Source organism: Pteropus vampyrus, unplaced genomic scaffold (genome assembly GCF_000151845.1).
Source record: "Pteropus vampyrus isolate Shadow unplaced genomic scaffold, Pvam_2.0 Scaffold158, whole genome shotgun sequence".
Taxonomy (NCBI): Eukaryota; Metazoa; Chordata; class Mammalia; order Chiroptera; family Pteropodidae; genus Pteropus; species Pteropus vampyrus.
In genome coordinates, this window is record NW_011888939.1 from 1,690,130 (window position 1) to 1,703,266 (window position 13,137).

Genomic DNA, 13,137 nt, shown 5'->3' on the forward strand with positions numbered 1-13,137 from the left:
AGTCTCACCCTCAGATGACCAAACTCTTAGGAAATGGATCCCCTAGTGAGTCTAGTGCAGCTGGGATTGAGCCAATAATCCAGGTCCCTCGAAACTTTAAGAACTACATGGCAGCAATGGGGGGGCGGGGGGGGCGGAGCCAGGGCGGGGTTGTTCAGGAATTGGTCGGGGAACAGTGGAAAGGGAAAAAGTAAGTGTTCATTAACATTCAAGTTTTCTCTCCCAAGCCATAAAGAGAAGTGAAGAGCCAAAGGCGAGGCTTCTTAACTTTTCGGGTCTTACAGATGCCGTTCAGAATCTAATGAAAAGTCCTGGAAAGTGGTGACCTTGGCAAACTCCACAAAGCAGCCCTTTCTCTTAAGTAACAGGTAAGAAAAGATGATTTCAGGAATTTCATAGCTTGATGCTTGCTTGGTATTTACCGAAACAAAATTATTCTCGACACTCAAACACCAAATGGCTACCTAAATATGTCTGGCTAGGTGCTATCGCTGGCAACCATAAAAATAATCAACTTAAAAACGGAGACAGACTTGGCAAACACCACCTTAACCAAGTGACCAAATTAACACCGCTTATGTGAGGACAAAACGAAATCATGTGACGTGAGGCACATCACCCTATATGGTACAACTGCTCAAAGCGTTTAACCTGAATCTCATCACGTGAAAAAAAATCGAGTTGAAACTGAGTGACAGTCCGCAAAACTACTGGCCTGACCTCTTCACAAAGGTCAATGCTGTGAAAGACAAAGAAGGTGAAGAATGACATGAGACCGAGACAAATGAGACAAAGTCAGAGTATGATGTGATCCCTGATTGGTTCCTGGCTTGAAAGGAGAAAAAGCTATGCAAAACATTACTGGGATAATTGTGGCAATGTGAATATGGGTGGCAGATGAGATTAGTTAAATTTCCTGTGTTTAACAATATATTGTATATTGCCCTTGTTTTTTGGACATACGTACTGAAGTATTTAAGGTGAAGTGTTGCATGACGTCTGCATTTAACTCTCAAAATGTCAGGGAAAAATGTACAGAAAAAAGAAAGATAAAGCAAATGGTGCAAATGTTAGCAAGTATTAAATTTTAGTGAAGGACGCAGCATTCATCATACAATTTTTTGCAACCTTTCTTTGGGTTTGATAGAAAAAAAGATAGGCTAGGTTCCTTTGCTCATGGAATTTTATAACGCACTTCAATCCACCTTGGCTATAACAATATTTCCACTCATGATCTTTACTTAGTAAATTTGCTTACAGTACGGCCAAGTATGAAAATCAAAAGACAGTCACCAGAAGCAACTTCCACACAGCTTAAAGAATTGTTCTGTAACTGCCCTTCGCATAGGGCGGGCTCCATGTGAAGATAAGTGCTCAACGAGTTACCTCCTCTGAATCATCAAGTTCACTTACATCACAAGAAATGTCAGGGGACAGGCGTGGCAGCACTGAGGCCACTGCGCGTCCTCCCAATTCAGAGTATGAAAGCAAGCAAAATTAGTGTGAAATACAGAGCGCGACAAAAAATAATCTAGTCCAACTATGTTAGCTAGGATTCTTAACAACTGAAAAATGTTAGTCTGATAATTCAGGACTGAGTTCTAGAGTGGTTTGCTTAAAATCATACCTGATACTGAGGACTTTGACGACACGGAACTGGATGATGCTGAGAGGGGCGTGGGGTGGCCGAGAGGTCCCGAAGAGGCTGGCTTGGAGGCAGGGGAGAATGGCAGCAGGGAGGGTGTGCTCTGTGGGCTGTTAACAGGAGCAGAGGTAGCCCCGGCAGTAAACCTGAAAACGCATCAGAATGGCCTGCTGTAAGGTTCTTTTATGCTGTGTCAAGAAATGTACACATCACACCACAGAAAAGAGAGTCAATAATACTGTAGAAAGTACGCAGGGTGCCGGGTGGGTACCACACTTACGGGTGATCGTTTTGTAAGTTATATAAATGTCTCACCACTATGCTATACACTTCACACTAATCTAATATTGAATGTTACCTGTAATTGAAAAATAAAAATTTAGAAAAGGGCAAAAAAGGGTAAATGTTTAGCTATTTCTTATAAAAGCTGAAAGCTGCAAGGAAACATTTATCTTCCGCTTGTTTAATAATGACTTATTCAGTGAAAAACATCAAATAAGTACTTGAAAATGAAACTAAGTTTATCATGATCTGAAATACCTATTTTCTATTCTAGTGAGCCAAGTAAAAAAACAAAAGAGGGTGGGACTCGATTATACTCAGGAGAGTTTAGTACTCCCTTTTTGCGAAAGAAATGATTGAGAACTCGTTTTGAGGCGATCACTTCCTCTGAGGATCAGTGAAAAAGAACTGGAAAGCAGGTCGCTATCTTGGGGATGTCTGCAGTCTATGAGAATGTGAGGTTCACCTAAAGAGCAAACGTCTGTAAGCAACCTAAATATCCAGCATTAGATGACTAGGAAAATCAACTAACGCAGCCACAAAATAGAACACAGGCAACGATCAGAATGAAGTGGCTGTGGGACAATTTAATATTAACGATGACGATGGCAGCAGCGGTGGCAGCAGCCAGCACCACCTCCGCGAAAACAAGAGACGGTACAGATGAGTGGGAGACAGTGGCAGGGCTTACACTCGGCTGCTATCTGGGGAAGCGTGACAAGGCATAAGGGATCGCTTCCCTCGAGAAGCTTCCATTCCAGTGGGGTGACCACGACAAGCAGATAATGAAGCAAAAAGATAGACATCTGTGAGTTGGGAGGACCCAGACCCAGAGCAAACTGGAATATCACGCTAAAGAGTCTGGACTCAAAGAGCAAAGAGAATCCCTGGGGGCTGTCAAGCAGGAGAGTCATCTGATGTATTTACAATTTCACGAGATCACGTTGGTGGCTCCGCCGAAAACAGCTCAGAGAGTCAAGGGTGGACAAAGCCCGGGGGAAATGACCACAGAGACTCATGTCCCCTACAGGATGCATACTCTATTGCTGCCTTTTTAAAAAGAGGCAAAATATCTCCCACATTTGAAATTTGAAAAAGCAAAAAAACATTTAAAAACAAACTTCTAAGAGTTAAAAAAAAAATTCTAAGAGACCCTTCTGGACACTGTCCACTGATGAAATGCAAATATTTTATGTTATTTGAATTTTTACCATTTGCTCGCATTACTTTGGAAAACAGGAAAAAAAACGAAAATCTGCTCAGTAACTCCGCTCAGTAACTCCACTCACAGCGGTTCTGTTTTCAGTGAACGCCATGTGCTACTTCTAGCCTCCATGAAAGAATCAAACTTTAAGTGTCACTTACTTTTCACTCAGGTTGACCTTGACTGCGGAGGCTGAAGGTGGGAAGGAGGGCTTCATTCCAATGTTTGGTGCGGACGCGCTTGGCATGGGTGTGCTTTCCTGGGTAGGTTTAAAACCCGATGATCCGAAGGAGAAGGGAGCAGGTGACGGTGCCATGGGAGAGGCCGCAGGGGTGGGGACTAGGGAGGCTTGAGAAGGAGGAGCAAAAGAAAAGGGGGCTGCGCCAGTGCCCGGAGCTGCTTTGGAGTTGTCAGAGCCACTGGAATAGGGAGGGGGATCCCCGGTGACAGAAGCAGATGATTTCAAGGATGAAGAACCAAAGGAGAACACGGGGGGCGCTCCGACGACAGAAGGCAAAGAGAAGGTGGAGGTGGAAGCAGCTGGCAATGCAGGTGGAACAGAGACGGGAGCTGCAGCTGCTGAAGCGTCGAGTCTCTGCGGGGCTTGAGAGGTCGGGGTAGTGGGAGTACTTCCTGCAATGAAAACAATGGAGAAGGAAGAAGTTAACACTAACGGTACAGGTCTCCGTAACAGAAAGCAAGTGGAAATGGGTCTGTAGTTGAACGAAGCCAGAAACAATGGTCCTAGTTCACGAAGAAAAAAGAAAAAAAGGAAATGGAGTTGATAGTGCACTTTCCCTAACAAACGTTCCGTGATGAGGTGTATAAAACCTTTAAGAGAAAGGAAATGGGGAAAGACACTATTAGACTGAGTGACAGGACTTCATGGATACCCAGCTGAATAATATAGAAAAAACGCACTTCTCAACGGTGCACTGAAAAAGAATTCATTCTGCAACATTTCATTAACAATCAGGAAAAAATTTTAACTCAGATCTCTACTTCATAATGGTCACGAAAAACAATTACAGATGAATTAAAGCTATCTATAAAAACAGAAATAAAAATTCAGCATAGGGAATACAGTCAATAATACTGTAATAATCATGTATGGTGCCAGGTGGGTACTAGACTAATCAGGGGAAATCACTTCACGAATTATATAAATGTCTAAATGCTATGCTGTACACCTGAAACTAATATAATATTGAATTTTAACTGTAACTGAAAAAAAATTACTTAAAAAGTGCAAATATACTATTCCTCAAAGTAAAAGAGACAAAAGTTAAGTATCTGAGAGTCTAACAACTTAATAAATTTAGAAGCGAAAAGAAATCACACAAGGAAAAAATTAAGAAAAATTAAAAAAAGATTAAGATTTGGCTATATAAAAAAAGTTACATAACCAAAAGGTAAATGAACTATAAAGAATCTGCAGCAAATGACAATGTTTTATATTTTCTAGAAAGATCATACAAATCAAGATTAAAAAAATTTCAAGACTAACAGATACAAGCTGAGAAGCTGATTCACAAAAAGAATATTTTCAATCTCTCTAACAGAAAGGTAAATTTAAACGAGGCATATTTTTGTCTTCTAAATTACCAAAATGTAATTATCTATAATCTCCTATGTTTGGAAGGGTAAAATGAACCTGAAACCTTTTATCACTACTGGGTACTGAATTTAAGCAGTCTTTTAGAAAACATTTCAGCATTATGTCTCAAAAAATCATAAAAAATAGACTTGGTAAGAGTCCAACTTCTAAGAATAAACCCTATGAAAATAACATAAAAAAATTAAAGACATTTAATATAACCCAAATGGTAAAAGACATTCAATGGAATATTAAACAATCACTCTTTTAAATGAATTGTGATTGTGTAAGAAACTACGAAATGCTTACATATCATAAATCTGCATAGCAATGATATGTACAATATGAATATGAAAGATGTTTACAAAAAAAATTGGAAGAGAATACCCCAAAAGGCAGTTTTAAATTTTTTTCTATTTTCTAAACTTTCTATAAAATAAACATGTTGATTTTCTAAATTAAATAACTAAACAAGGAAGCAATATTTTGTATCACTATATTTACATTAATGGGTCTTGGTTCCTCCAAATTGTCTTGAGATGAGTTTAGTTCACTATGTCTATAGCAATGAAACACTTAGGATACAAGTATGAAAACGGTGCTTTCTGAATTGTCACTTTTCTGAAAGCATAATAATGCAAGCGAATCTATTGTTAACGCTTCTTTTATACAATACAGAACCAGCGACAACTAACTTCTTTAAAAACGCACACACGTAAACATCAGTCACCTCCGTGCATATCTGGTACACCAACGTGAAAAGCATGAGCCAGAGCAGAAAGAAATCAGGCCCGTCCCTACTGAAAACAGAACCGAACACTTGAAAACCATCACACTGCTCTCTCTCCCTGAGCACGCAACCCAGCACCCCTGGAAACGCGGAACCATCTATGTCTTCTGAACCCACAGCAAGGCTCGAGCTAGAGCTGACGGGATGCCTTCTCCCCTTTCCTGGCTCTCTTCCACTCACGTGAACGTGGCTGTTACCTCTGGATCAAGCGCCAGGGAAGAAGGCGTTTCTCTAGGAAAGGCGAACAGTAAAACTGGCCTCTGCATGTGCTTGGGGGTGTAATGGGCCAGTAGCGAAGTCCCTCACACTGAGTTGAGCTCAGAAACAAACGTCCTCCCAGAGGCTCCCAACTTCACGGGGTGCACTGCTGGTTACAGGCGGACCAGGCACGTGCGTGTAGGAGTCAGTGGTACTCATGACCACTTAAGGAAAACAAAGCAACACAACTCAGAGTACACATATGGTAGATAATGAGATATCCCCACACAACACTGATGCAGCCTATGCAAGCCACCTGGTCTATCACTCGGGGATGCACAGGCCAAGTATCTGGCTCTACTGATGACACACAACTCACTCTGCGTTAGGAAGCAGCAAGAAGAAATACCCTAAGTACTGTCAACCTTAGCCGACCCAACTGGTCAATGTAGTTTTTCTTAGGTATGAAATTGGTTATACTGGAAGCATTTTTAGCTACACGAAAAGAGAAATTTTTAACAATTATATAGTTACAGAATTCGAAAAGGAAAATATTAGTGAAATTTCAAAATATGAAACAATCTCCCTTAAAAAGTTTTATATTTTATTCTCAGAAATGATATGACACTAAAAAATTTGAAAATACAGATGAGCATTTGTGTGTGTGCGCTTATGAGCATGAAGACCCAAATGCTGACCTTGGCTGTGGCTTGATGACAGTCCCTTAAGTGATCTCGTTTTTGTTTTTCTAATTTTACTCCAATAAACATACACTACTTGGGCAATACTTTCAAAGAAAACAAACCTGAAGAAAATTAGACATAAACGAAGAAAAGTCCCATTTTCCCAGTGCCCAGAAATAACTACTAGACTGTAAAATTCACCTCTGAAATCTTTTTCCTATGTATGTTTTCTCATAAAAAAGGAATCATACATTATGTAGCACTTTTTCATGATATAGTCCACTAACTCTTTTCTTGTCAATATATATAACATTTTTAATAGTGACACGGCACTCACTGTATGAACGTACAATTGTTTATTTAACCGATCCCTCAGGATTGAACGTGTCTTTGATTCAGACCATGTACTTACTACAGGGTCTTTGTAAGAGGACACTGTTGGTAAATTACCCGATGGGACCCCAGCAGCTGAGCTTCTTCTAAAGTGAAGTCAAGCACGAGCGTGTGCTCACGGAGAAGCCGAGTCCCCACGCAACGAGAAAGGCTGCCGTGTCGGTCACCACCACGCGTTCCTGCAGGACTCGTCCTCGGGAATAGTCCTGCACAAGCTCAGGCAGTCCCATCCTGCCCCGGGGGGACACACGTACCTGACGACTTGGGTTGTCGCTCTCCCTCCACTGAGAGCCGCTCTGGTGTTCTGATGAGGGACCTAACCCCGGGATTCTGATTGATCATGTAAAATGGACAAAGCACACCGTCTGTTGAAAGTAACAGAAGAACTGGAGCCGGAGGAAGAGTCTTCTCGTCATCTGTTAAAGAAGAAAACAAACAAAAAGAGAGCCGGGTCAACGGAAGGGCCTTGACCCAGAAGCGGAAGCCCGCCCTGAGCAAGATGGGGCTTCATGGATCCACCCCGACGACAGCCCGAGTCGCTTCGTTCTGATCTGGATCTGAACAGCCTGTCCTGCGACAGCTCTCTGAAGAGAGCTACTGCCATGACCAGGTGCCACCATCCTGCCAGGCCCTGCTAGAGGTGCCCCTACCCGCAGGGTACCCTCGACTGCTCCGGGCATCTCAGAATGCGGACGAGGGCTGGCGTCCCCAGACCGAGACAGGAGTCTCTAGGAAGTGGCTGGTTTAGTAGGAAGATGACAAACTAGACACCTTGGAAAACGTACAGTGGGACACGGAAATGTGAGCCAAACCACTTTACACTCACGGCTGAATGGTAAGCATGGATTTTGTCATGTGAACCTTCAGAGAATCCGAGTAAACGAACGAATCAGACCAAATAACCTGACCATGGAAGGATGAGGAGCATAACGATGCCCGATAGGGACAGCCCTCTAACCAAGAACTGATGCCCGTGCTGGCCCAGGGCATGGCTCCCGAGAGGTCACCGGAGAACTGGAACAGGCCAAGACACAAAACTGCGCAACCCCCCTCCCCGCCGTTCTGGATTCGATCATGTTCTAAAGCACTAGAGATGGATACAGAGACAGGCACAGAACATGACCAGCTTTGCTCTCATCGATCAGTGTCTGTTCAAAGCAGCTGAGTGTTGTCACAGTGGACTCCACATCACTTCTTAAGTGGAAACGTGCTACCAGAAGTTAAGAGTGCTCAGCAGAGTGGACCGTCATGAACAGGCAGAACTGGATGTCAATATTAACCATTACTAGAAAGCAGACGACTTCTCACTAAGCTACATCGAGCTACACTCACTGACGGCAACTTCCACTTGGTTGGTATAATCTATGGCAACGCCCACTGGCAGGGAGTCATCGTTCTTGTCAGTCACGGGCAGTTCAGCTCGACTAGAATCCTCCAGGAGCCAAGATTCCCAATTAATCTGGAAAAAAAGAGTAGAAGAAAACGCCGTGTTAGTCAGAGCTTTGCACTGGCCCCTCCCGGCATTGTCTGAATGTGAGAGAAGAAACAGACAACTCCCGTGGTTCGGATTTATTGTGGACAGACTCTGAAATCTGGGAGGATGCTCTAAAAGCCATGCGTACACCATCAAGCAGGGGGCTGGCTGTCCAAGTCAACTTCTCTATCTGTTCCTGGTGCACCAATCCAAACCTTGAGAATAAATACGGACCACCCACCAAACCAGGGAGAATCTTGAACCTGGTAGGTAAAACCAACGGCTGCACGAGGCCAGTCAGACCCGCTCCTAGAAGTCTGGGATCGGGACCGGATCTCTAGCTGATCTCTACTGTGGCCTTGAGCAGAGGAGCCCATGAAGCTGGCCAGATGCCTGTGCTCCCGGCCACAGACAGAAGGCAACCTCAGTGCTTGTCTTCCCACTTCCTGGCGTGCGTTCCCCATGTGGGTCCATCTTCCTGCCTCTGGATTCCTTGAGAAACCACTAAGTCCAATAAACCCCAAATTTGCTTAAGTTTGCCTGTTCCTTCTAACAAATGATTTCCGATTTTTAAAAATCACTAACATGTGGTCTAACTTTCAGTGTTGACCAAAACTGGGCAAAAGGAAGTAAGTGATGAGTAACAGAAAAACAAAAAGCTGTTCAGGGAAGGGAACATAATTATACTCCATGACTTAGCTATGGAGTGAATAACAGTCCTATTCATAATGTAAACAAAACTGATTTCAACTTTGAAAAACAGCATACAGACAAAATAAAGAGGACAATCACCAGCGAACAGAACACAAACGGTATCAGTTTTGCTATTCTGAAAGACGAGACACAGACGACAGCAGCTGGAAGGTGGGTGGGGAAGATGAGGTCAAGGCGGGGGTGGGGGTGCTGAGATACTCCTCTCACAAAGTAGAAGGTCAAGGGTATAGTACATGGTGATGCCACCAGAAATGAGGATCAAAAACATGAAAGTTACAAAGCTGGCCAATAGAAGAAACTAAAATAGTGCAATAACCCCACTGAGAGGAAGAAAGGGAGATCTGAAAGTTACACGTGAGCTACATCCTCATCTGCCGTAACAGCCGGTAAGGTCTAAGACTAATAACGAATACCTCACGATAAAGCAGGGATAAGGAGGTAACCATCAGAAGAAAAAATTTCTAAGTTAAAAAAGGTTCCCTCTAGAAAACGAACCTGGATCAGGCCAGGGTGGGGCTGGGCTGGTTTTTTTCATGTGTACGCCCTTCTCTACTATTTTATTTTTTTACCCATATACATAAATTATTTTGATAAAAAGCAAAGATAAAAGTATATTCTTAATGTATGACTACATAAAATATCTGTACTACTAGGAAATTGTTACTGAAGTCAATTTGAGAGCAGCCAATCAGACTGCTGAATTGTGGCCTATGACCACAAAGTGGCCCATGACCCCAAAGTGGTCCATCCTATACACTATGAGAACTATGTACTTGCCACCCATGGAATGATGGACAAATGCCGAATGAGTGAAGAGGCCCAAGTATGTGTGTATGGGGCACACAAAACATTTCTGGACTCAAGGCAGAGTTTTAAAAAGAAGTCTCCCCTCGTCACATGTCCTCTGCATAACCTACCAGTTTAGGACAGTTTACCACGGCCACCTCAGCCCACCTCCTCCCTGAGGAGGACAAAGTGAAACAGAAAGTATTTCTGGTGAGTCACAGTTTGGTACTGATCTGAGTGTTTCTCTTCCACAATCAAAGAGGGTTACAGTTAATTGAATAAAGGACAGGTTCAAGTAACAGAAAGAAAATAAAGTTGGTAAAACAGAATATGGCATGAAACACCTCCTACATATCCAGGTGTACTCTTGTTGGAGGTTGAGTATATAGTAGGTTTAAGCCAAAGACTGTGGATGGATCCTAAAGAACAGAAAAGATTTTTACGACACTGAAAAATTACCAACTCTGACACCTGTTTGCCCAGTACAATATCCAAGCCATCTGGTCCAAGGTGCTTTGTCATTTAAGCTTTGCTCTCACCCAGGAACTCATTAAAAGGGAAGCGATCTCATCTAAATCTTAACATCTTAACTCTTTCCAAAATCCTTCTCAGAAAAGTATCACCTGAAAGTGACAAAGGCGAGGAATTTACCTGATCGCTTTGTCGAGCAAGGATACTAACTTCCGTCGAAGCCGCAGATGCTGCCAGCACTAAATCCCTTCAAGGAATAAAACCGGAAGATAATTAAAGTCGAAGACAGAAACAGTGCTAACTTGACCTGAGTCTGCAGTAACATGGGTGAGCATTTCCTTGAGATGTCAAAGAGGAAGGTAAGGTTTTCTACATGGCTCAAGAAAGGTGAGAAGGCTTTAGATGTAAAACTTAACTCTTCAGTTCACAGGATAAACTCTAAGTCTCACCTTAGAGACTTAGCCAACTGCCTAGAGTTAAGACAAAGACAACAGAACCAAGTCGGAATTCCCAGGAAAACAAAATCATCTCGTTAGAGAAGCTTTGCTTCAAGTAATCTGTCTTTCAAAGGGTAACATGCTCTCAGAGGGCAACTTTTAATATGTTCATTAAATAGCAGTATTTTCCTAAGTCGTCACTAGGCTTATTAAAAAAAGGTTTTTTAAAGATTAACACATATTCGAGCTAAATAATTCAAGACTGGGGAATCGGAAGGAGTCGTCAGAAAGGCATTATCTAGCACCAGCTAAAAATTTACTCATGGCATCTCACGCCTCTGTTTTCCTCTCTTAATAGAGAAAACTTCAAAGTGGAACGAAGTGACTCAGGAGACGCCCTTCCCGGTTCTCGGCTCACCATTCTTCGACGTAATTGAGATAGTAGCGATGCTGCCGCTCGGTGCAGCTGCCGTAGCAGGGCTCCATGAAGTTCACGAACACCTCTGGGTGTTTTTCTTCTTTTTTCTACAGTGAACAGAATGAGGAAAAAAAAAAAATCACATGTGTGATTTTTCTTTAATCCTACACAGTTAACCATTTAAGTTTTTTCACTCAAAAATCTACTTCTAAATATAGACACCATATAAAGGCAGCAGTGAGTAGTGTAAGAAATAGGAATGATGGCCACCAGCCAAAACGAATTCAAACTGTCACTCTCAGGCCGCTGGACAAGCATGGACACCTCGCTCAACCTGACACTTCCTTCTCGTGTGCAGAATGAACCCACCCAATGTACGTCAAGGGCTGCTGTGTGAAATGAAATGATACATATAAAGCTTCTCGCTCAGTACGTGGACGTTATCCCTGGGAACAGAAAATCCTAACGATACCTTGAATAAGGCATAGCAATACATTCCTGTGTTGCACAATGACATTTCAGTCAATGACAGACCACATAATGACCGTGGTCCCATAAAATTACAATGGAGTAGAAAAATGCCTATTGGCAAGTGATAGCTAGTGACATCGTAGCCATCTTAACATCTTAGCCATCCTACCTCTGTAGTGCAACACGTTACACAAATACCATTGGGTTACAACCGCCTACAGTATTCAGTAGTGACATGTTCTACAAGTCTGTAACCTAGGAGCTGCAGGGGAATAGAATTCGTTACCCCAAAATATGTCTATCTGGCATAAGGATTTTTGAAACCTAATCAGTTTTAAAAACCAGTAGACAACGGGAGAAGCTCTGAAAACCAAGTTCGCCCTTGGAACACATATTTACAGTTGTAAGGGCGTCCCCCTCTCCCGGGCTGTACCAGGAAGCGGGGACGACCCTACCTCTAGAATCTCTTCCCTCTAGAGACAACTGCGTACATCTGCATAACACCTTCCCCTTGTTCACTGTGCTTTTCCTGGTCACCTCTCAAAGCTGACTCCCCCACCGCCAACATCTTCTTTTGTTTTCAGCTGAAGATGGTATGTAAGGTGGCAGCTTCAGCCATTTTGACCAATTTACTCAGTTTTCCTAGGTCTCTCCCATAAATACAAGAAGTATATGTTATTAAACTTTGTTTGTTTTTTTCTCCTATTAATCTTTTACTACAAAGATGTCTTAGCTGAGAATCAAGGAGAATAGAGGAAAAATTATCCTTCCTCCCCCACAGAGCAACAGGCTGCATCATATAGGCTAGGGCTGTAGCAGGCTACACCACCTAGGTCTGCGTAAGTGTGCTGTGATGTCACACGACACGTTTCTCAGAGCGTATCCCTGTAGTTCAGCGGAGCTCGACTGTAAAAATTTTTAAAAATTCAACTGTATCAAGAATCCAAAAGAATAAAAAGAGCTAAACTGATTATCTGTCCAAAGCCAAATTCAGATTTTATTTTATAGAAGGATGCTTGTAGTTTACTACCAAGTAAAACAAGGTTGCAAAACAGAATGACTAGACATTTTTGTATTTTTAAATGTTTTTTTGGAATCTGAAAGCTAATGAGATTTGGGACTATAAGCCCTGCCACATTTTTTTTTTTTTTAAATGCCACTGCAATTTGATAGGACTTTGTAGACCTTATTAGCCTAACTCTTTGACTTCAAAATCACTCGCTTCCTAACTTCATCTGTTTCTCTGCTCAAATAGCTCCTCCTCGAAGGCCTCCCCCATCTAAACTGCACCCCAGTCATCATCTACCCCTTCTCCTACCCTGCTTTATTTCCTCTATCACCCTTATCATTCCTTGATCCTATGCTTATTTTTTGACTGGCACATTCATTAGAATGTAAGATCCACAAAAGGATGCTGTATTCTCAGCTTTAAAGCAGCGTTTAGCACACTGTAGGCATCTGATACATACCTGTGGATTAATAAGTGAAAGAACTTTAAAAACCGAGATGTTCTCTTGCTTTTCTAAAATTTATCAGATTAACATCTACCAAGACTCGGTTTACAGCTTATGCAA

General features: G+C 42.3%; 2 protein-coding genes across 6 annotated transcripts in view; both read right to left on the reverse strand.

The window, feature by feature from the left end:
• NUP214 (nucleoporin 214) overlaps nucleotides 1-11,226 on the reverse strand; it is a 74,312-nt gene extending 63,086 nt beyond the window's left edge. For all 5 annotated transcript variants that reach the window (XM_023536521.1, XM_023536522.1, XM_023536519.1 and 2 more), the window contains exons 1-6: nucleotides 11,093-11,226; nucleotides 10,418-10,484; nucleotides 8,125-8,251; nucleotides 7,047-7,208; nucleotides 3,293-3,764; nucleotides 1,628-1,791 (exon numbers count right to left, since the gene is read on the reverse strand). In XM_023536521.1, coding sequence (XP_023392289.1) covers nucleotides 1,628-1,791; nucleotides 3,293-3,764; nucleotides 7,047-7,208; nucleotides 8,125-8,251; nucleotides 10,418-10,484; nucleotides 11,093-11,160 — 1,060 coding nt within the window. In that variant the 5' untranslated portion in view covers nucleotides 11,161-11,226. The remainder of the gene's footprint in view (nucleotides 1-1,627; nucleotides 1,792-3,292; nucleotides 3,765-7,046; nucleotides 7,209-8,124; nucleotides 8,252-10,417; nucleotides 10,485-11,092) is intronic.
• Nucleotides 11,227-12,096: 870 nt separating this feature from the next.
• LOC111745597 (nuclear pore complex protein Nup214-like) overlaps nucleotides 12,097-13,137 on the reverse strand; it is a 10,930-nt gene continuing 9,889 nt past the window's right edge. The window contains exon 8 of the mRNA XM_023536560.1: nucleotides 12,097-12,147. Coding sequence (XP_023392328.1) covers nucleotides 12,097-12,147 — 51 coding nt within the window. The remainder of the gene's footprint in view (nucleotides 12,148-13,137) is intronic.